This window comes from Hesperophylax consimilis, chromosome 28 (genome assembly GCF_061612785.1).
Source record: "Hesperophylax consimilis isolate HC1 chromosome 28, BYU_Hcon_1.0, whole genome shotgun sequence".
Taxonomy (NCBI): domain Eukaryota; kingdom Metazoa; phylum Arthropoda; class Insecta; order Trichoptera; family Limnephilidae; genus Hesperophylax; species Hesperophylax consimilis.
In genome coordinates this window covers 13,583,136-13,608,266 of record NC_142863.1, presented here as the reverse complement: position 1 = coordinate 13,608,266, position 25,131 = coordinate 13,583,136, and the positions used below count along the sequence as shown (strand labels likewise).

The window sequence follows — 25,131 nt, the reverse complement described above, 5'->3', positions numbered from 1 at the left end:
CATTATAAAAATAATCAAATCTCTTGAAACTAGATGCACATAATTTTTTTTATATTTATCGTCAGCCGATCTTGTAAAACCATAAATCTAAAATGATTAAATATATTTTCGGTACAAGTTAAAATTTATAAAAATACTAGGGATGGGTTGCTTCACAGAATTTGAACAATTCATCAAATTTCAAAGATAATTTTCAAGTTCTGTGAAAGTTCTACTCAAGTTCTGTTATTATATCATTATAGGCTAGTTGCTTGACAGAACTGAAATAATAACTGAACTTGAAAAATTCTTTCGCAGAACTTGTAGATTAACTTAACCCGTCCTAACGATGGGTTGTTTGGCAGAATTTGAACAATGCATCATATTTCAAAAGTTCTGTGAAAGTTTTACTGAAATTCTGTTATTATATCATACTGTGCAAGTTGTTTCGCAGAACTGAAATAATAATACAACTTGAATAGAACATTCACAGAACATACAATTTAGGACGGGTTGTTTCGGAGAATTTGAAAAATTCTTCAAATTTCAAAGTTAATTTTCATGTTCTGTCAAAGATTTTTTCAAGTTCTGTCAAGCAACTAGTCTATAATGAACAGAACTTGAATAATACTTTTTCAGAACCCAAAAATGAATGTTGAAATTTGATGAATTGTTCAAATTCTCCAAAACAACCCGTCCTAAAGTTTGAAAGTTGAAAAATTGTTCAAATTCTGAAACAACTTGCCCTGTTATAACAACCAAATTCTAGTAAAATTTGGTGCAATATTACATTCAATTGAATATCTAAGCTACAAATTGCGAAAAAAATCTAAAATAAAACTCTTCTACCCAACCTAAATGCATTTTTCTTTCGAAATCCATGTTTTAATTTCTAAATTATATTTGCTAAATACCACAGACCAAGAAAAGGATAGTCGCGAACCTAACGCAAAACTTGAGTATCATTTGGATGAGCTGGCGGCAAACCACATGACAGTTTGCACAATTTGGCTCCAGGAGGGTTCCAGCATTTCTTGAAAAAAACCACAACATCATTTGTATTCTGACCGCAGTCAAGAGCTCATCAAATTTGCAAAGCAGTCCATTGTGGGAATTTTTTGTGCATGGTCTGATGTTCGTTTTTAAATGAACCGTTTATGTATTATCAAATTGGGTTGCGTATCATTTGTGGACATTTGTGAAAGTGTCTAACTAAATACTGTTAAGGTGCGTATAAACACGCGAGCCGAACTGCTGAGCTGAACCACAACTTATGTGAAAGGACGAAGCAACAGAAAATGGCACAAAATGCTGCTCGCGGTTACTTTCTTCCTTTGATGTAATTCATAGCTCTGCTCACGCGTTTTTTTCTTGCACCTATACGCAGTATAACATATTCAATTTTGGAAACAAGCTGTACCTTTTTCGCCCGATATGGGATTCTCAAATACGTTTATTACGAAACAATGCCTAAAAAGAACTAGTATGTAATTCGTAAAAATTTCATTTTTGAAGACTATGTAGTGATAGTACAAAGCGAGTTGCCTGTAAAGTCAGACTCATTTATCAAAGATCGAAGGAAGATGCACACGCTACCTAGGTGTAATGTCTATGCGCAACTAGGTTTGTTCGCCACACCCTCATGGGCCCGTCTATGATTTTCTTGGTCAATGGCTAAATACCTAAAAATAAACACCTTTCAGTTTTTCCCAGATAAATCAGGTAAATGTTACAATATTCATTTATAAGCCATTTAGCAAATGTATGAACGTTAGCGTAGCAGAGATGTATTTTAGATTTTTAATTGTTTTATAGGTTAGGTCTTTGATTGATTGTGTTGACGACCGTCAACCGTTAACTTGGTTTCGAAAACATTATTCATTTTTTAATAATTTCTTTGAGTGATTCTGCATGTTGGTTTTACACAAAGATAAATTAATAAAAATACTGTTGACTTATGTGTTTTACAAGAGAGGCTTTTAAACATTGTATAGAAACATAATATAATTAATTACAATGAAAAAAAAATTCACAAACAAAATACATTTTGAATATAGTTTATAATATAGTTACAGATAAATAACATTACGTACATTCATAATAATGTTATAAAAAAAATATAAAAAATAAAATGTAATCACAAATTTTCTACTTTGACAAGAATATACATACTGAATTAATTATTAATATAAGAGATAATGCGACAAATATTTATTTATTATTATACTGGTAGTGCGGCACTCTACTTTCTCTGCCTATCAATTCACGGACAAGTCATACGTGTTGACTTGTAACAATAATATTCTAGTTTCATGGTACAATTTTGGTGAAGTAATTCCTCATTAAAATTTTTGATCACTTTTTTCATGTGACACAAATATTATCACCATAATTTGGTTCCTATTCATTTTTTAAATAGTTGACATACTTAGGGCCAGTTGTTTGACCGACTGTCACATTCGACATCGTCACAAATCGACGATCAGCGCCATTTTGAAATTTATGATTTATATTTACGGTTCAGGTTTACCGTAGATTCTTATCATTTGAAAAATTTTATGTTTGCTTGTTTGATCAGTTGTTGAATAAGCCATCAAGCATAAACGCTGAGGTCGAAAATATTCAATTAACATTGATTTGTGACAATGTCAAATGTGACGATATCAAATGTGACATTGTCAAATGAGACAATGTCAAACGGGACAATGTCAAATGCGACGATGTCATATGTGACGGTCGGTCAAAAAACTAGCCCATAATTATTTAATTATAATGTTGTAAGTTTTATACTTGCTATGTAATTTTTTAAATCCAAATTTTATAAATACGTACTTAATTTAGTTTAGAAGTGACGCACTACTCGGAAATGTTTATTTTGTCAGTTTAAATGCCTGGAACCAGCAAGTCTATGTCGCCCCAATGTTGAGGAACATTGTGGCAAAAGAAGTAAGGGGAGAATATCAGGAGGTAGCTAGCTATTCAGAATGCATCACTCAACTTGGCTAAAGCCAATTCAACTGCCCAATTTTGGGTGTGTAGTGAGGCTGAAAAAAGTGGAGAAGAGAAGCATATGTCAAAGAAGGTTAAGAAGTACCTGGCTACTCACATCAGCTCATAAACATCGCTAAAGTTATTTCGACATTTCGTTTTTGCAAATATCTAACATTTTTTCGGGAGGAAGTTTTCGAGCTTGGTAATGGAAAGGTTAAGCAACATCCGTTCCTGAGTCATTATTAAGCAAGGCAATACTGAGAGTATCCACTCTAGAATAGGTTAAGCACTTAAATTTATACGTAAAATGTACAGCTCAGTTGCAGTAGACAAAAACTAACAAAATAAAAATTTCCAAGTAAACTCGCACAAATTCCCAAAGCGTAAATATAGCTATGTATTACATCAATATCAACACAAAATAGTTCACAGAATCAAATTGAAACGCTTTTACGACAGGTCGAGAAGTGTCACACACTTTTTAGTAACTTTGCCCATAGTGGTGTGAATATTAAAATGTTCCATAGAAACAAAAAAAAACTAACAAAGCAATTTATTGCAGTTCGACGTAATACATTAGTTTGTCATTGGATATTACCTCCACTCGGTTAGTTAATGACAAAAATAAAAATGTCCCTTTTTCAAGTATTGTATTGTCTACGTGATGGGTTAAAAATTTTTTTGTATTTCTTCGTTTCTATGCAACACAGTTAATATCCAAATGGTATTGAATTTCTCACACAAAGATTATTATCACTTTAATATTTTCAATTCGAAATGTTTTTTTTTTTCAAATCCAAATTATTGTTCACAGCACAAAGTTTATCGTAAAATTACACAATTATTATTTTAATTTTCGGTTTAACATAACGAAGACTTGAATTATATATCACTTTATATACTTATATTTAGATTAATTTTCAAAAAATTTAGATAAATTTACAAATCCGTTTATATTAATATAATTCTTATTAAACTCTCTATAAATAGTGTACGTCCAATGAAACCTACGCATTTACTCACACGTAGAAATTTTCAATAGTTTGGAAAGTCTAAAATGTCAATAACAATTCATTTAAAACACAAAGATGTTAAAAAAAATCTTCAAATCCATTTTTATTGTTGATTCGAATGCAGAAGCGTTCGTAATTCTTGTAACTCTGCGATGGATTAATCGATTAATATTCAAAAGTTTGAAATCTCACGGTAATTCATTACATCATCGATTTTAAACACCAGTAACCATTCACGAATTTGAAGATTCTCACCAATCGTTGAAAGATTATTTAAAAACACAGCAATGTTCGCCAATTGGGAAACTCGAGACAACTGTTTAATTCATTAACGATTTAAACACAGCAGCGTTAAAAAGTGCGAAACTTTGACTAATCAAATCACATTAACATTCAAATTTCGGTAAGTTCGATCAATGGAGAAATTACGCGGCTTGCAATTTTCTGCAATTGCAGAGCCACTTGATGATTCGCGCGTTTCTCTCGACGATGCTCGGCGGTTCGCAAGATCTATACAGTCGTGGGTCCTTTGTGCCCATTCCCTGTACGGTATAGTCGCCGTTATTAGCAATGAGGTTTGAATCAGCGATGCTGATCTCGGAGAAAGCGAGGCTATCGCTCGAATCGGCGTTCTCGTCCTCTTGCACATACACTTTGGGGCTGCCACAGTTGGCGTTGACATTAGCGCCGAGTTCAGTGTGATTTGGAGAGGATTTTTTCACATTGTTCTGCTGGTCGGTGGTGCCGCTTTTGGGTTTTGTTTTTGACCTGGACGGCTTTTTGAGCGCGGTGAGTATGATGTTCTGGTAGGACTCGTCGTTGAGGCCAAACTGATCGAAGAACTTATCGAGCTGCGAGCGGGTAATTCGGTCAGGGGATTCGTTGTCTGTGGAGGATGGGGGGGTGTTGGAGGAGGGCTTGTCCATTAGGGGGAGAGTCTTGCTGTCTCCACGGTAGTATCTGAAAAAGAAAACAAATTAGATTAAATTAAAGTATTTAGTGTTTATATGTAGTAATGCAGTATTTCTACCTCTATATATTTATGCTTCTATCTTTCAGAAAGCTTTAACCAGATGCAACACGAACATCACAGCAGTTGGGTTGTGAGTAGCCGTGCCCCTTACGCGGAGGTCACAACAGTTGTCTTGCCAACACGTATAAATGGATAAGTGCTGCGTACAGGGGCACCTAGCATCGAAACGTCACAAGTTTAAAGATTTAATAATGGTTTTTTTCACTGGACTCACACTTTATTTTCTCTTCTGCACATTTTGTTGTACACTATTAATGGAAGGTAGAAGTTGGAGATGACCAAGGAAAACATGGCACAAATGAGTGAATCAAATACATGATTCCACGTTCGTGTCAAGAATCAGAAGAGAATGGATGAGACGATGCATAAACGTGAATCCAAACAAAGAAGACTGGAGGCAAATGGTGAGGGACAGTAGTTAATGGAGAGCATTTATGAACGAGGTTAATTTCTATCCTGGTATGTACGCCGCGATGATGATTACATTTAATTTAACATAAATACGCTATCCTCTTTAGTCATTTTCTCACTGCTGAGGATCGTGAGATCCTCACTCCAATTTTTCTGGTGAACAACGCTCCTCGCAGTCCTGCGTTGCATGGCGAACTGCTGACACCGACTTTCCAGACGCTTGTAAAACTTGATCATTCTAAAGCATCTTCCTCTGCTTCTCCTGCCAAATACTTTGCCAATGACCAAGAGATCCTCCAGGTTTGAGTTCTCAGCTTGGCAGGCAACGTGTTCAAATTATCTATACACTGTAGGCACACGCTTGATAGTTTACTGTGGTTGGACAGCTCTTTCAGAGTTGTATAAATAAAGTACACCAACCTATCGGAGATATCGCTCTTGCTCCTTAGCACGGGGCGCCGCTGCTTATAGCGCAGGCAGCGCTGGCGCCGGAAGTTACCGAGGCCCGGCGGGCTGGTGGTAGCGTCCTCGCCAGGGCCGACGGGGGCGGCGGGCGTCTGCTCGTCTCCTGGGCGCGAGTAGCGAGGAGGCGCCACCTAGAAGGAGGAAACGAAGGTACAATACAATAACAAACATAATATTCATTTATACTCATTACTCTACACACCTATACATTCATATAGAGTGGTAGATACCCTCAGTATCGCCCCGGTTAAAAATCACCATTCAGAATCGAAATGTCACTAGAAATGGATTCAGTCACGTATGGTGACCAGTTCTGAATAACCAGGAACTTCTCAAACCTTCCACCTTCTTCTTTCACCCCCCACTAGCTTCAGCCTCACTAAATACCTCAATTGAGGATGCCATAGTACAGTGCTAGCTAGCCCTGGACAGTCGCGATCAGTTAAATCTCTTGCGCGGTATATTCAAATACAATAAATTGACACTTCTAGGAATTATCTGTTGCCTAAAGTGCATTGCAGCTACAACAAGCAACGAAATCCGCTGCTGAGTCACAAACTTCATGGCTTTGAACAATCTTATTCAATTTTATGTTCTGTCGTAGAACAACTCTATAAAAAGTTACAAACTGAGTTTATCGACAATCTTTTTTTAAAATATTAAAACAAGCGTAGACCTGTGAAAAATTACGGGATATTATATTTGTAGGAATCGAAAATCTCATTGCCTTTCAAAAACAAATTAATATTGACAATTTTTTTTATAATATAATAATTTTCTTTTTTGACGAATTAGTAAGATCTAATTTATGTAATAATATCAATAGTAATAGAAGATAAAATAGGAACTGTAAATCATGCAATATGCAGTGTTTAATAGAGTGTCCTCTGCGTGCAAAGTCGTATCTTCTCCAATCTTAAAGTTTCTAATAAAAGAGTGTATATCTGAATTGGCCTGCCAGGTAAATCTGTCAAAAATTTTAACAAAACAAATACGCATTTCAAATATAGAATTAATATATTTTTTTAAATAAAAATAAAATTATTATATTTAGTTACCTATCTACTACATGTATTGCTTGTTCTAAATTAGAAAATGACAATTTGAATTCAAAGCAAATTTAAGTACATTACGGCAACCGAAATAAGTATGTTTGATTGCACTGACCTGGTTGTAGGCGGAAGAGGAGCGCATCGGCATCATGTGTCTGCTCTCCCTCGCTCCCGACTCGCGCCGGCTGTTGAACAACAACAAATTGTCTTTCAGTTGGTGCGAAAGCACCTTCACTTGGGTAATGTCATTAGTGGTAGTTGTCATAGCCCTAGCCGACAGAAAGGGGCGCTGTCCACACGCCCTAGGAGATGGGAGACAAGATAAGGCCTTTAGAAGGGATTATACACAGATAATAAATAAACATAAGTGCTAGTTGTCATGGCCCTAGCCGACAGAAAGGGGCGCTGTCCACACGCCCTAGGAGATGGGAAACAAGATAAGGCCTTTAGAAGGGATTATACACAGATAATAAATAAACATAAGTGCTAGTTGTCATGGCCCTAGCCGACAGAAAGGGGCGCTGTCCACACGCCCTAGGAGATGGGAGACAAGATAAGGCCTTTAGAAGGGATTATACACAGATAATAAATAAACATAAGTGCTAGTTGTCATGGCCCTAGCCGACAGAAAGGGGCGCTGTCCACACGCCCTAGGAGATGGGAGACAAGATAAGGCCTTTAGAAGGGATTATACACAGATAATAAATAAACATAAGTGCTAGTTGTCATGGCCCTAGCCGACAGAAAGGGGCGCTGTCCACACGCCCTAGGAGATGGGAGACAAGATAAGGCCTTTAGAAGGGATTATACACAGATAATAAATAAACATAAGTGCTAGTTGTCATAGCCCTAGCCGACAGAAAGGGGCGCTGTCCACACGCCCTAGGAGATGGGAGACAAGATAAGGCCTTTAGAAGGGATTATACACAGATAATAAATAAACATAAGTGCTAGTTGTCATGGCCCTAGCCGACAGAAAGGGGCGCTGTCCACACGCCCTAGGAGATGGGAGACAAGATAAGGCCTTTAGAAGGGATTATACACAGATAATAAATAAACATAAGTGCTAGTTGTCATAGCCCTAGCCGACAGAAAGGGGCGCTGTCCACACGCCCTAGGAGATGGGAGACAAGATAAGGCCTTTAGAAGGGATTATACACAGATAATAAATAAACATAAGTGCTAGTTGTCATAGCCCTAGCCGACAGAAAGGGGCGCTGTCCACACGCCCTAGGAGATGGGAGACAAGATGAGTCCTTTAGAAGGGATTATACACAGATAATAAATAAACAATTCACCTTAGGGACCCAGCGTTAATTCAAATGAATACAAACTTTGCCATTAATTTTTGTACAGCTTGGTAATAAAATGTAGAAATTTACATTTGAGACGGAAGACCAGAAGGCCTTTAAAGTATACAAAAATAAACAAACAAAACAACATTCATTATTGAGACTCACTGTTAATTCAAATGAATACAACAAAGTTTTTGTGCAGTTTGACAGTAAATGAAGAAATTAACGTTCAATCAAAATATAATCCATTAATTAACCTGTTGAATGCCAAGAAAATTTCACCGTAAACCGTCTATAAAGGGTGATATTTGAGATAATATTGTAGGCTAACCTTGACGAAATCTGTTTGTTAAAATAGAAAAAAAAATGGCTCCAAACTTTGATAATCCTGCATCTCTAAGTAGTATAAAACAAAATTGCTATATGAGTCTGTTTGTGCGCTTAGTTCTTCTAAACTACGCATCGGATTTTGATAGTGTATGATATTTTCACTATTATTTAGAGATTTTCTTCCGTAAGGTTTACATATATAATACATGTACAGGGTTTTCCAATGAGAGGTGTTATTTTGAATAGCCTGCTATTTCGGTAGATGTTGCTTTTGAAGCTGTCATTTTTTGACATTTGACAAGTAGAAACTACGCCATTAATAAAAATGGAACGATACACGCTTCAACAACTCATTGAAATTATTAAAATTCACTCGAGTGAATCAAATGCAAATCATCTTAAGTGATGAGGCCCATTTCCACCTCGGTGGCTTCGTCATCAAGCAAAATTGTCGCATCTGGGGATCGGAAAACCCAAGAGTTATTTTTGAAAAGCCTCTCTACCCTCAACGTGTGACTGTTTGGTGCGGTTTATGGTCCGGCGGAGTTATTGGACCTTACTTTTTCGAAAATGAGACTGGAGCAACAGTTACGGTGAATGGATTGCGCTATCGAAAGATGATTAATGATTTTTTATGGCCGGAATTAGATGGTATTGATCTGGACAACGTTTACTTTCAACAAGACGGCGCTACGTGCCACACAAGCAACGAAACCATTGATCTTTTACGTTTGAATAGTAAAATAACACCTCTTATTGGAAAACCCTGTATATTATATTTATAGAGAGTAGAGAAAAGTCAAGTAACGCCGGGTACACGTCAGCTAATTTCATATATGCCTCTACATTAAATTAAGAAAATCTCTTTTTGCTTTTGTTCCACTTGAGTCAGGGAACCTTTTCTTGACAAGGCGCCCCTGTACATGGACTTCAGTTGCCTTCGACCATAGTAGACCTAGCCTGGGACGGTGCACTGTATGTATTTGCACCTGATACACCCGTCTAATTAGACAGCAATGAAATTTAAAGAACTAATAATCCTCACCCGTAGAATCCCTCGGAGCCATAAGATCCGTAACCTTGCGGCTGGCCATCCTGGAACTGCACCGGGGGGATGCTGGCCTGGAAGTGGATTCCCACCAGTGTCTGGCTGCGGCCGTCTTCTATTCCCGTCGCCACGCGCGTCAGCTGGAAGTAATATGGTAATTTCATCCTTAATTATTAATTTAATCGTTTAGTTAACAACTTTACAAACACAATACAAGTCGAAATTTGTACATAATACAGAAATATAACACAATCAGTACATAATATAATACATATCAGTTGGTAAAATAAATACTTATCATGTTACAAACATAATACAGAAATCTTTCAAAACTAATTTATTTTTCTTCGATGCAGGACGGAGGGGTTTTAATACATCGAAAATGTCTGATTGTCATCATCATGATTGTCATCATCACAGTGATTGACATCATCATCATCGTGATTGTCATCAACATTGTGATTGTCACTATCATTGTGATTGTAATTATCATAACTGTCATCATCGTGATTGTCATCATCGTGATTGTCATCAACATGGTGATTGTCACCATCATTGTGATTGTCATCATCGTGATTGTCATCAACATTGTGATTGTCATTATCATAACTGTCATCATCGTGATTGTCATCATCGTGATTGTCATCAACATGGTGATTGTCACCATCATTGTGATTGTCATCATCGTGATTGTCATCAACATTGTGATTGTCATTATCATAACTGTCATCATCGTGATTGTCATCATCATCATGATTATCATCATCGTGATTGTCATTATCATAACTGTCATCATCGTGATTGTCATCATCATCATGATTATCATCATCATGATTGTCATTATCATAACTGTCATCATCGTGATTGTCATCATCGTGATTTGTCATCATCGTGATTGTCATCATCGTAATTATCATCATCGTGATTGTCATCATCAATTTCTTCTATGCCTTTGCATGGTCGCAACCTAACAATGCGAGGGCTCATTATAAAAATCATACCTCTGAAAATTAATAAGAAAACATATAAACTGCTTACTATGGTTTAAAACCAATGAATCCACCTTATACTTAAAAAAACCTTCTACCTCAATTTAGGCAGCTATGGCTCAAATACCTAGAGCAATGAGACCTTTATATGGATAGCTATCGTTCGAGAGGTTAAACTATTTTGTTTTGTGTGTATTTCTATTTTCATTAATTGAACGATATTAATATGGTTCATTTTAACTCACCGTAGCGCCTTGCATGCCCCTGCCCCCGAAATTGGCGCATATCTGCACCGTGGCGTTCACATTCAACTGTGACGCCTGATGGTGATCGCCCTGGTACTGCGGCGGCACCTGGGCCTGCTGGTACTGTGACTGGTGGGGTGACACAGTCTGCCCCACTGCGGGGTCGCCCTGGTACTGGGACTTGAGCGAGCCCTGCTGGTACGGCGTAGTCGCACCATCCTGGAACTGCGGGGGTGCCGAAACTCGGTACTCGAGGTGCGAGGATTCTAGTTCGTAGCCGTCGTAGTACGAAGAGTATCTGGAATTATAATAAAAAACAGGGTCAAAAGAGCCCAAGTGGCAAATGGGTAAAACGCCATCATCTATGATGTAGAAAACATACGAAAACTACGACTTATGCACGTCCAGAACACATATTCCCAGTCGTTTCTCAACTCATTTTTGTTTAAGATGGCCCGAATGCGGAACGAGCAATAAACATTATGTCTGTAGTTATCTCGGTGTACAAATAAAAGATCTTCCCAACTCAGGTACTGTATTGATAAATTGAAAATTGATTTTACAGTCACGATATTACACGTTTATTATTCGCAATACTATGGAATGCGCACGAAACTGGGTCAAATTTCCGTAGTACGGTTGTAGTAGTAGCCGGCGGTAACAGAGACTGAATACTGGCTGTCGCTGCGTCGGGCTTATTTATACTGTACAGCCGGCGACGGTAGTAGGTAGGTGATATTGCAGCTAAATCCGAGACACTCGCACAGTCTGGGTGTTTCGGGAATCTTCGGCAGCGCGACAATTATGCATAGGCGGTAGACTCGAACCTTCTGGCGAGTTGTCGTAATATGCCAGACCGTATGCGATCGTATTGTCGCCAGTAGGTTGCTTTGTTTTGTTTACGATTTCGGCTGCAAGTACGTAACTCGGGAGTAGGTACTAAGTAGGTCGAGCGGTTTATTATTAATTAGACAATACTGGATTGTTCTTGACGCCACATGTCTTTCCTATGCATTAACTGGATTTTTTTCCCATGCGATTTTAAATGCCAGGATCACACGAGGACAGTAAAATACTGTTTGTCCCAGCTCAGGACTCACTGTCCTAGTGTGAACAGTAGTTTGGAAGACAGAACAATGAACCAAGACACTGTCCCAGAGATAGATAGGCAAGCTATCTCCGAAGGACAGTGTCTTACCCCCACCACTGCACCCAGCTGCGTTGTCCGCCTGTGAAGCGTTTTGACAAGACAGTAGGACAAGAGCCAGTCGCTCCGCGCATACGTATCTCGGAATGAACTATCTACGGGTCAGGAGAGATGTGCGCATTGCTACACATTTCTTTAGACTGATTCGTGGATGGTTTGAAAACTCGCTCATCATGGAGAGCATTCATTTCTATGTTCCCGATGGTTATCTCCGTCACCGACAACATAGACTATTATATCTCCCGGCCTGCAGAACTAACTTGCCAATGGCCATGCCTGTGGGGAGAGCAATTTTGCTGTTGAACAGAATCAATTCGGATATCGACATGTTTTGCATCAATGAAGCTGCCTTTAAAAGGCAAGCTCTATTATTACTGGTATAGTTGATATACACACTGTTAATATTAATCTAAGAATTCTTATTATAAAAATATTTTAAAAACGCATTGAAATTAACTATTTTGTAATGTTTTTGAAATGAATAAACAAATTGAATTGAATCTCAGCGCTCAGATCTCGTATTTCAGTTTAAAAATGAAGCGTAAATAGATCACTACAATACATCTTGGTATAAAAGATCGATTGAAAGATTGCGAACTCATGTAACCATTTTGACAGTGTTTCGCATTTGAACTACGGTAGAATTGTTGGATTGTCTCATTGTCCTGCCATGCTTTGTCGAGGCTGTTCACGGAGCAGGGGCATGACACTATTGTATTGTCTTCTGTATTCTCGTCGTGTGATCCCGGCATTATACTTTGAAAACTGTATAGAGGACAAAATCAGAATCACTTTAATGTCACTATGGATTCTACTTTATATTTCATGAAGCCTCTGTGACGGATAACGAAATAATTTGTATGAATATAAATTAATTTTCGGTATTCAGGTTTATGTAGAAATAATACAAACAGTTTACATATTCCCATAAATGTGTATATATTTTTTACAGCTGTCTTCCGAAACGATATAAACATGAATTCTATATTTATATAAATAAAAATATAAGTGCTCGTTTGATCAAAATCTTCAATCTCAAAAATTTTTTCACCGATTGCTTTGAAATTTCGACACAACGTTGTATTTGAATACGCCCGTGTTTTTATATACCTACGAGCTGTACCCCACCACGCGTTGCTATGGCTCAGTTTGTCTGTGCAGATAAAGAAACAATAACACATTTTACTTTTACCTCCAACAGATGGCGCTGTTCTTCAAAAAAGTATGTTGTCACCTGTCACAGGTGACAAAAAAGTATGTTTTTACCTGTCACAGGTGACATCTATATAATATAGGTATATATAAACACACATGTAGTTGAATACAACATTGTCTCAAAATTTCAAAGCAATCGGAGAAGAACTTTCAGAGATTTAAGATTTTGGACAATCATTTATACAAAAGATATTACGTTGATGTCAGATTGTAGCAGTTCAATGTTGCCCGCTACGTTTTCAATATTATTTTGTGACGTGTACACACTGGCGCTTCTAGAAGGAAGTTCGAGACGGGCGACTCGACCGGGCCCAGACTACGAAGATTTCAGTACCATTCGGACAGCCTTCGGGGAAACACGCCATTCGGGGAAGGACACGAGCGAGCGCTCCAGACGACATTCTACCGATATTTTACCGGCAAGAAATGACGCAGTAGTTTTGTTAAACGTTATCGCTGGTCATCGTTTTGCTTCATCTAAATTTAATAACATGTAACGTGTTATTTGGCGCCCTCTTCTAGTTAAACAGGTTAGAATATTATGTTACACACTTTGTCACACCTATTTAATTTGGTACCAATTTTAATTAATATCCGAGCGCCCAGATCTTCGATCTGACGCTAACGCCCTGGGATTTAACCTTATTATGTTAATTTAGAGATCTCTTGCTCTTGCTCTTGTACAATGTTGTAATAAATATAATATTGAAATTTTTATCTCTTTTATTATTACAATTGTAACAACCCGATGTTGGTTTTCTTCCAGATTGTTGCAATGGCGACTCTTGTGGTAATAGCTGTTTTAATTTTTACAATGGTTGCAAACTAATTTAACTACCAATTGTTACAACATGTGTAAGGTAAAAACATGTTTATTTTAAAACAACGCCATCTGTTTTTCTATCTGCACAGACAGACTGAGCCACAGCAACGCGTAGTATATGAATAACAATTAATTATCTGTTTGATAGAACAAACAATTGCAAAAAAAAAATCATGTTTCTTATTCCAAAAAAATTAATCAAGGTGCAAATTCTCAGTGGGCATTCAAGTTGTAAACGAATTATCTGTGGTGTTCCCAAGAAGTAACGCTTAGTTACCTGTGAGAGCGGGAGTGCTGCGTTGAAGAGCCGCTGTCTCTCCGCTGCTGTTGGGCGGGGGGCACACGCAGCGAGGGGGGCCCTCCAGAGCAGTGGCCGCTGGAGCCTCCTGAGTCCCGTGCGTAGCTGGACCCAGATCTGCATTAAAAAAAGATGTAACGTAGGCCTCTCTCGATCAGACCCACCACACGGCTACCTTTGTCGAGTCACTTAACGCAGCGAACCATTTGATGATGTGTGGAAGAGGGAGGGGATATTGCTGTGCATGAATTAGATTCAAGCGAATTTACCAAGTGTTTTATTTAACAATGTATATTTTTTCCAATGGTAAACTTATGTGGTTATTAATTTGAATAGCACTAGATTGCCTAAAAAACATATTTTGGTACTTTAGTCTCAATAGGAACTTTAGCACCGTCATTGTGAGGTATTTTATAACAACATTTCATATTACAAAAAGAAATGATTTGTACACAATAATATCATCAGTAAATATGGTGAGTGTGAGCAAACCTGTTGTAGTAATAGGTGTCGTCGAGGGTCTGCGCACTGGGATCACTGTTGTGACAAGAGATGGATCGCCGGGAATGCCCATCGCTGGCCTTGCTCGAAAACACAGAAGAACGGTTCGATCGTCCACTGGAAATAAAATAAATATATTTAAAAAGGTTAAAATAGAAACTCAAAGATCTTAGGGCAAAATTTGGCGCAGTTATCAATATACAAAGGCTGTTTTTTTGCTGAAAACTGACAGAGTTGAACCTGAGTAAACGAGCTTCAATAGTTATTTAGAATATCAAGGGTAACGGCGCGACTAACGGCAAAAAAAAACAATTAACAAATGCAGAGACGATTAATGTCAATTGTCAATGTGCTTACGTCATTAAGAATGTGCATTGACGTGCGATGGACGGAACTTTAATCGACCCGTCAATGTTTTCGCCACAGTTGCTTTGTTGACGTCTGCGGAAACAGTAACTGAAGTGTGCGAATACATCGAAAATATTTTCATTTTACTTTCCATAACTCTGGGCAAATCTTTCCGCGGTGAAACTGACTTCAAAAGGGCTCCATAGATGGAGAAATTGAACGAACGATTGTCGTTTGTACAGCAAAACGATAATTTCACTACGTCAATCGTGCTTGTCTATGCACTCTATGTGCTGAGGGAAGCTTCAATTGTCAATCGTTTCAATGTGGTGATGTTGTCCTTATTCTACCGGTATTTCAATTGAAGATGCTTGGAGGAAAAGCATCATTGATCTCTTCAGCAACAGCGCGTATTCGGCAAACACGCCAAAAGCACCCTTAAAATTTGTACACGTTTAACACTTGTCACATAAGAACGGGTCGTTTCTACGACTCTTTGAGTTCAACAATTCGGCTGTGGAACGATTTGCCGGCCTGTGTGTTTCCTCTCTCCTACAACACGTGTCTCTTCAAGACTCATGTTCGCTCCTTCCTTTCCCCAAAAAAACCATCTGTAAAGATGACATAGTCCTATTATCCTTCAAATAATTAGAAATAACTACTGATATTTTTTTATCCTAGCTACATTGAACTTAAAGATTTGGTTGGGTATGGTCACCTTTATCGATGTTGCCGCCGTGCTAGGCCCCCCTGAGCATAAGAGTGAAATGTGTAAACGTGGAAAGTGGCTATTACCTAGTGGCCTTGGAGTAGGAACTGAGCGCCTCGCTGGAGCGCATGGTGGTTTCACACTGCGGCAGGCGGGGCACGCTGGGATCACACACCACCCCCAGGTAGTTGGGGCCCCCGCCGGCCCCCGAGAGACGCCTGATATCAATCATAATAACAGTTGAAATTCATGTAATACAAGTTTAATTGAAGGTCACAAAACAGAACATTGTAGAAAAAGGAATTCACTTTCATACATTTTCTAATATACATTCTTCCGTGTCCCTAGATGAAAACATTGTTTCAACTTTGGAGAAAGTATTAGTTTGCTCTCATTTCTCCCTAATTCTTGAAGCCAATCCTTAACTAATTTACAATATATATCTTTCCAGGAATTATAAATTTTGTTAAAAATCTTAATTATCCAAAAGTTCTTCACCAATTGCTTTGAAATTTTGACACAACTTTGCATTCGAATACGCATGTGTTTTTATATACCTATATTATATAGATGTCATCTGTGACGGGTAAAAACATGCTTTTTTGGACGTAAAATCAACACGCGTTTTTGTTTCTCTATCTGCACAGACAGACTAAGTGACAGCAATGCATAGTGGGGTACAGCTAGTATTGAAATATATTTGAACAAAATAATTACCTTTCTTCCTCAGTATAATGTTCAGCCTGTTTATGCAAATCGGGAAGAGACTTGTGCGAGTTGATGTTGATCGCATAGTTATTATCCGGCACCACTTTCATCGTGTGTGAGTGTGAATTAGATCGCACATATCTGTAGTTGGACCTCTCCGTTATCGCATACTCGGCAGGCGGACTGATCGTGCTGAAATCCTCCACCAGATCACCATCGTAATAATTGGATTTAGGATCAAGGATGCCGTAATCGGATCCTTCGTATGCGTCTACGACTGAGAGGATTTGGCGTGCATCTATTTTTTCGGGACTAGAAAACGGGCTGCCGATAGAGAAGCTGTTTGAAAATACATTCGCTGGGTCGGAACGGGATGGTTTCGGAACCACAAACGAGTCCGGGAAGAATATTCGGTTATCTCCTGAACTCGACGGTCTGTTTAGTCCCTTTGTCCCGGGGAATGGGATGGAGTTTGAAGTTCGGGAGTGTTCTGGGTCGGATTTGACCTGGCCTTTGGATCCCGATGTTCCAGACGAAGAATTTCCCGAGAATGTGCCGGAATTGTAGTGGGATCTCGTGGCTGACGAGGGGTGAGACGGAATTTCCCATTCGCCACACTCCCGGGATGAACGTTTTTCGTAGTAGGTTGGTTGGTCTAAAAGAACAAAAAAAAACAAAATAATTATTTTTAAAAAGAATTGGGGTGTTTCACAGAATTCTAATGGCCAATCAGCGCTATCAAACTGGGATCAACTGACAAGCGTAACAACATGACAGGTATACTTGTCAGCAGAATTTGATGAACAACTGAAACAGGCTGAACATTGGCGTTTGGCGGGGACCATTCAAATGCAGAAAAAACTAAATGGCGCCGATTGCAGATTTGATGAGGAGTTTGAAAGACCCCAACCAAATATTTATAGTACAGACCTTTTTAAATTATGTAGTTATTTACATCAATAATGCATTTATATAATAACTCTTGGAAGTGGAATTCAATAATAAGGTATCTATTGTATCTCAAAATAAAACAAAATATTGACAAAGATTTTGCACAAACGAGGAACAAACATTTTGGGATAAGCATAATAAAATTTTTTTAAATTCATTCACTCGGACGAACCGTTTCGTCAACACTTGCAGAAAGATTAATATTTTATAGCTGACGTTTTTAACCTTTTAATTAATGTTAGAACATACCCCAATAGTTCATTTATACATTAATAGCGAATTCAATACGCTCTTGTGTCCTGTTCAGGGTTGATCAAAGCAAAATGAACTCTAAGCAGAATTCTTGCTTGAACAGACTATGCAATAATTACAATAGCGTATTATCCAAGGTTGATATTTTCAGTTGCGAACTTAACAAATACAAGAGGTCCATAAAAGAATATTTCACTGATGGTTTGTGAATAATGTTTATATATCTATTATGATTTGATTTATATCTACAACCTCTCTCCATGGCTATAAATGTGTGGTTTTGTAAATTTTTCATTTTATATAATCTTTTGTTTTGTATAAAGTTTTTAATTCATATTCCTTTCTCACAAATTTAATTTACTTATTTCATATTATGCTGTCTCAGTAGAGGTAAAGTCACAAGGAGGAAATCCATAATTGGTTGTATTTTACTATATAATACTTATGTAAAAACTGATTAAATGTAAACTGTCGATTTCCCGAAAATGAATAAATAAATAAATAATTGTGGATGCTATAGTCCCACTACTGGCTACGTGCAGTTGGGACTCACAACAAGAACTGTACTTACTATTTCTAGATTCATGCGCAACGACGGCATCATTGGGAGATTGCATACTGGTGGAGCCGAGTAATCTACGCAGCTGGCTCTGTAGCGCTTCTCCCCCTCCACGCCTGTGGCGCCCCGACAATGTGGCGTCTGTCCAAAAACAATACACGTGTTGAGCTATAAACTAAGGGTATAACACATAGTACAAATATTTTATATGACCCCAGTGGAAGTTAAACAGAGTTGGAAGTTACCCAGATGAAGAGGAGGATGAAATGGGTGGAAGAGGAAAGGATTAGTACGGGAAGAACTGAGTATATTTTAGAAACATGTGTTTCTATTTGTTTCGTTCTGCCACCCTTTTTTTGGGTTTATACAAGTTTTTTTAAGGCAATATTTGATATATCGTCCAAGCCAATTGAAGACGAGTTTTTTAATGAGTTTATGATCAATCTAGTATCTTCATTTGAAATTTGTTTTAGACTAAAATGCAAATTGTTGGGCAAATTTGTATTACAGCTTAGTGAACTGGAGTTGGTATGGTTTACATCGATATTTTTTGCGAGTTGTTCACCTATTTTTGAGAAGTATTTATTTGCATGATTAACAATAATATCGGGATTACTAGAAAAACTAAATATTTTATCATTTACTTTTAGTTGTTTTAAGTCATTCATAGGATAAGGTTGAGAGTGGGTGGCTTCTTTAAGTGTTTTCCAAAGTTTTTTAGGATCATTATTACAGTTTTTTTGAAATATAAAACAGACATCAAGTCTTGGATCATCAGCCAAGACAGATCCATGATCAAAAATTTTATAAAAATCCCTACATAAGTATGTACTCCAACTAGATGCTGATTAACAAATTTATCATTTATTATTATTATTTATTATTTTGTGTCCTTTTCACAATGTCATTTAATGTAATGAAATATTTTATGTATCAAAAAATATGTAAACATTAATTCATGTATCAAATACGTCTGTCTCGACACAGGTTTATCCTAGTGAGACAGACATCGAAAAAAAAAACCTGTAAAAAAACTTTATATTGATAATAGAAAAAAAAAAATTAAAAAAAAACATAACACCTTAAAACCAGTACAAGCAAAAATTCCTCAATAAATACTGTTTTTACAAAATATCTGTTGTAATTTCGAGCATATTTCGTACGCATGTACTATAATCCGCCGCTCTCACTAATTGGACACTTGCCCAGTTATCGGGGTGGCGGATTAGTGAGATAATAATGTATTAAGAAAGCCAGAAGATGGACTTTGGCATAAAATACTGGCGGCAACTCAAGAGGAAAAAAAAAAAACTGCCCCACGCAATGTCGAGGGAAGCAACTCCAGAGGCTGTTCGGGGAAAGGCAGGGTCTGCAATATACGGGGAAAGCTTAATTAGCACAGGAAAGGAACGCTTGGAAGCACCTTGTCGAAGCCATGGGTTGAAGAAGGCAAGATAAGTTATAATTTACAATTCAAACTTACAGTGAGCGCCCGTAGTACTCGCCAATGCGCTGTTCACCTGAAAATATAAAATATTATTATTGTATTCAGTTATTACTTTGTGGTTGTTCATTAAAAAAAAAAATAATTTCACTTTAATTAATTAATAATCACAAAAATCTTTTATTCAATCCTATTTTGAATATGTTCCCGTTCTCCACACAATACATCTCTCTCTCACCCACACTCTTTATTTACCCCCGTCACAAGCACTGTCTCACCTCCACCCCTACTTCAACACCTAATGTATTGTGAGTTAGTATATACATACACCTGTGTTACGGCAATATGTTGAATCTCCAAGAAGCTACTTTTGATATAAATTACGTTAAACATTTTTGGACATTTAGTTATTTTTCTCGCAAACTAAAAATAGTAGTGACAATTTTAAATTGGGTAAATGTTTAGATGGACCTTAAAAAAATACAAATATATATATTGTGTATTTTGAAATTCACAATATATTTGTGTAAACAATGTTGTTTGTGGAGGGTTGTCCTGGCAGAATGCTGTATTTAAAGATGCAATGTTATGTCATTACAGAAAAATTCTTTTTGCAGTTACAGCACTATGCCGTGGAAAGTAACCACAATAAACAAATAAAAGTAAGTTCATATAATGTTAGCGGGAAAATTATGAATCTACATCACATTTGGGGCAGACTTTGTAGTAGGTACATGTAAAGTTTTTTTAATTTCAAATTTGAAAAAAATCGGGGTGAATATCAGCTATTTAACGTCTTTTAAAATGCGTTGAAACGTAGATACCGGCTCCAAAAGTTTGTGGAGTATTCCTGCATTGTGGCTGCGCATTGTAAGAGTCATTCGTGGTACGTTCTAGAACACAGAAGATCATATCTCATACCTTCGAGAATGATAGTGAAGACGCAGAGCTACAAGAATCGTCGGGAACAGTTCCCGGCTGTACTGGAAGTGGGCGACACCATAAACGTGCAGCCGCGGAATCCTACCGACACAGTTTATCGGTGAATCCCTCGTCCACGCTACAAGAGCGGCAAAAGACTACGTCGTGCCCCGCTTCTACATTCCGCACACCACACTATCTAAATATTGTTCTTACGTAAATATCAATAATAAATTAATACTGATAATTGAATTCAATTATTTGGCTTCTCAAAGACATCACAACTACAGTGAACAGTGAAACTCAAGATAATAATTATATTTGTTTTTGATAGTAATTATACTTGTGTATAAATTGTAAACGTAAATATATGGAAACTTTATAAATACTTGTACTTATTTGTGTTAATCTGATTTATGCCGTAAAAAGTTGCCGTAAAAAAGAAAAAAGGAAAATAAGAAATCAAAATGCTCAGATCGAAAAAAAAAGTAGTATGTGATGTAGTTTCCTGTTTGTACCACGAGTTTCCGGACGCCATGTCTAAGTGGTTCTGAAACCATTTGGAAAAATGCATAATAAAGTGGTGTTGAAATTATTTTAATTTTAAATATAAATTAGGTTTAATTAAGATTTTGCTTTTCGCCTTAACTCAAATTGTGCAAATTTGTTAATTATTGTTATTGAATTTCTGTACGCTGCAAAATCCCAGTAGCTAGTGACAACCATCTAAATATCAATCAACCGACGACAAAGCATTGAAAAATGTGTGATTTCCTAATAATTTTGTTACCAATGAAGTGTAAAATTGGCAATTATCTGCCGTAACAATGATGTTGTGACATTTTATAAGAATTGCAACAACAATTATTATTATAGCAGGTTTAACCAGGGCCGCCGACAGCTAATCTGGGCCCCAAGTCTAGTAGACTATACCGGGCCCCCTCCCCGCAACTTACCGGGGAGGGGGGGGGGGGTGAGATAACAATTAATAAGTTCATGCTTACCTGCTACTGCTAGGAATACTACTTCATTACCTTTTCTTATACCATTATACCAATCATTCGAATTTAGCATAATTATTCAATGGAAATGTTTAAAAAGTTATGGTGAATACTCAAAATAAAATACTTGTGTTTCTTGTTTGTGTGTATTTACATATTCTTCGTTAATCAAGATATCTTGAGGCTAAATTAAATTATTATATTTGAAAGACAGAAAACAGGTAACAAAAATAAATAATCAATTTTCAAAACCAATGGAAAATAAATTAGGAGTACCGCAGTGATCGATCCTTGGACCCCTATTGTTCATACTCTATAAGTCTATATTAATGACATGGTGAAAATATTTTCAAAATGCAAAGTACGACTATTTGACGGCCGGCGTGGTCTAGTGGTATACGCTTATGACTACAGATCCGAAGGTCGCGGGTTCGAACCCGGCGTGCGCAAATAAATTTTATTTGATTAATTTGTGTTATTTCACAATTAATTAATTTAAAATAATATATAGTATATTTGCGGCACGTTCCAGAGTGGAAGATACTCTCAGTATCGCCCTGGTGTAAGACCACCATTCAGAATTGAAACGTTGCTTGAAATGGCTTTAGCCGTGTTTGGTGACCAGATCTGAATAGCCAGGTACTTCCCCACCTTCCTCTTCCCCATCTCCCTCCCCTCCCCAATACCCTCAGCCTCACAACATACCCCAATTGGGGATGCCATAGTCTCACTGGCTCCAGACGGAAGCAGTTGGGACTCTTGTGCGGTAATACTGTAAAAAAAAAAAAAAAAAAAAAATTGCCGATGATACACTTATATACTTAATTGGAGATAACTATAAAGAACGTTTCGTTTACGCCAATATCATGCAATAGAGGCGAAGGCTTGTCGTTGTCAGGGTTTTGTGAGATATTCAGTTCAAATTCATCTACATCAGATTTATCAATAATTACATTTTCATGGCAAGAAGATGGGAGAGTTTCGTGAACACGCTCTGACAGTTGGGCCTACGGAGCGTGCGGGCCTGGGCGCCCGGCCCACGTCCGTTCCTAGTGTCATTGGCATTTTTTAGTAAAATATCCGGGCCCCGTCCCGGGCCCCCCTTAGGCCCGGGCCCCAAGTTTCGGACTTGGCTAACGTGCCCTCTCGGCGGCCCTGGGTTTAACACCAATTGTTAATAATAATTGACGAAAATACTGCAGAGGGTATGTTACTTTATTCGAAAAGTTTCAATTAACAGCCGTCTCTAGCGACTAAATTACAATTTTTAAGATTCAAGTCCACAGCGGTATATACTCTCAGTATCGTTTTGGTGAAAGTTCACCATTTCAAATCGAAACGTTCGCTGTACAAAACTGAATAATCAGATACCTCTCAACTTTCCTTTCCTCATCTTCTTCCCTTCGCCACTCTCTTCAGCTTCACAAAATACCCCGATTGCGTGTGGCATGGTCCCAATGGCTCCAGACAGTTGGGGAGCAGTTGGGAATATTGCGAGGTATTCAAAACTGGTCCCACTGGCTCCAGACAGTTGGGGAGCAGTTGGGAATATTGCGAGGTATTCACAACTGGTCCCACTGGCTCCAGACAGTTGGGGAGCAGTTGGGAATATTCACATAATTTTATTTATTTAAATTGATAATCTAAGCTATAAATCATTACTAAATCGAAAATACATCCCTCTCCCTAACGTAAATATATTTCTCTATCAATTTCCGTATTTTAATTTCCAATTTATATTCGCTAAATACATTGTAATGAACATCTTAATTTCCTCGGAGAGCTGACCGTATTAAAACTAACTAACCAACATGCCGTTTCTACCGAGAGGTAAACAGAGAGGACAGACCACCACACCCCTCTGTCTCAAAACAAGTTCTATTCTCAACTCAACTCTTCTGTTATTTCGACAATTGATGTGACCCGACGCAAGTACGTGATTCACTTGGTACTGCCGTGTATTCCTCAGACATTGTCGACTTTTTCTACTATTTACTTTTATGTCATATATTCTCCTTGCATTCGCTCCACACGTCCAAACATTTAAGTGTCCATTTCATAATCTTGTCGACTCACGGCAGTCTTTCATTCTTTTCGAATCACCACATCTGTTAAACGATTGTATGTGGATTTGCCACACTTACGCCTAAGGAAATCATTTCTACAGCATTTCATATACTTTTCAAGTGATGGTCGTCGAGGGATAAATATCTTTACTAAGTAAATTTTATTTGAATAATTTGTGTTATTTCACAATTTATTCATTTAAAATAATATTATATATATAGGGTGTATCTGCACGTAACCGACAAACTTTAACCAGCTATTCCTCAGCACATTTGGAGTAAAAAATGTTTTGGGCGCTTTGCTGTCCGGTAACATTTTTTTTCCATTAAAAACAAAAAATAAATAAAAAATCCACACTCCATTACTGTCATTTGCATTGTTTCTCGTGTTCAACAGATGTTATTAGCAAGTGTGTCAAAAAGTGTCCTCGCTCCTTCGTACACACTAAAAAATAATAGTTAAAAATGAGACGAATGGTGCCGTGCCATTTCGTTGTGATTGTAAAAGCGCGCCAACGTAGGTACGTACGTACATAATTCAACGAAACTCGAACAAAATATTGCCAGACGGGTTTTCAAACTTTGACAAAGGATAAAACAGTGGTGACATGTGGTGAAAATATGAATAGTAAATTTTTTATTAAAAAAAAATGTTACCGGACAGCAAAGTGCACATAACATTTTTTACTCCAAATGTGCTAAGGAATAGCTGGTTAAAGTTTGTTGGGTACGTGCCGATACATCCTGTATATATGCAGAAAGTTCCAGAGTCTTAGATACTCTCATATCCAGTATCGCCCTAATGTAAAAAGCACTATTCAGAATTGAAATGTTGCTTGAAATGGCTTTAGCCATGTTTGGCGACCAGATCTGAATGGAATTAAGAGGTTCCTTACAAGATAAAGCGAATATAAATCGGACCTCTCGATCCAGAGATCTTAATCACTCGAGTCTTGATCAAACAGTGGCATCCTCAACAGCAATACTGTCTTAAAGCCTAATAAAACATATTAACTAAATAAAGTCCATTGTGCCGGTACTGTGGGAGGTAATAACAGTTGTAGGAATTTGCAAAGGTGTACATTAAATTTCAACAAGGCCAGTTAACAAATCAGTTATAAAATATTACATTTAATAATAAAGATTACTAATCAATTTATAAACGAAGACATTAACCTTTCCCTTACTGTGCTAAAAAAATCCACGCGTTCCGGTGCTTTGTAGTCAATACACATCTCAAAATAAGCGATTTAATATGGGAAAAATATGAATATTCA

The 25,131-nt window shown here is 37.5% G+C and overlaps 1 protein-coding gene across 1 annotated transcript in view; it reads right to left on the bottom strand.

The window, feature by feature from the left end:
• Positions 1 to 3,962: 3,962 nt before the first annotated feature.
• LOC149410204 (uncharacterized) overlaps positions 3,963 to 25,131 on the bottom strand; it is a 74,757-nt gene continuing 53,588 nt past the window's right edge. The window contains exons 3-13 of the mRNA XM_089648970.1: positions 19,906 to 19,942; positions 18,435 to 18,563; positions 16,670 to 17,315; positions 16,039 to 16,170; positions 14,887 to 15,012; positions 14,374 to 14,511; positions 10,852 to 11,149; positions 9,615 to 9,757; positions 7,060 to 7,129; positions 5,848 to 6,023; positions 3,963 to 4,943 (exon numbers count right to left, since the gene is read on the bottom strand). Coding sequence (XP_089505096.1) covers positions 4,409 to 4,943; positions 5,848 to 6,023; positions 7,060 to 7,129; positions 9,615 to 9,757; positions 10,852 to 11,149; positions 14,374 to 14,511; positions 14,887 to 15,012; positions 16,039 to 16,170; positions 16,670 to 17,315; positions 18,435 to 18,563; positions 19,906 to 19,942 — 2,430 coding nt within the window. The 3' untranslated portion in view covers positions 3,963 to 4,408. The remainder of the gene's footprint in view (positions 4,944 to 5,847; positions 6,024 to 7,059; positions 7,130 to 9,614; positions 9,758 to 10,851; positions 11,150 to 14,373; positions 14,512 to 14,886; positions 15,013 to 16,038; positions 16,171 to 16,669; positions 17,316 to 18,434; positions 18,564 to 19,905; positions 19,943 to 25,131) is intronic.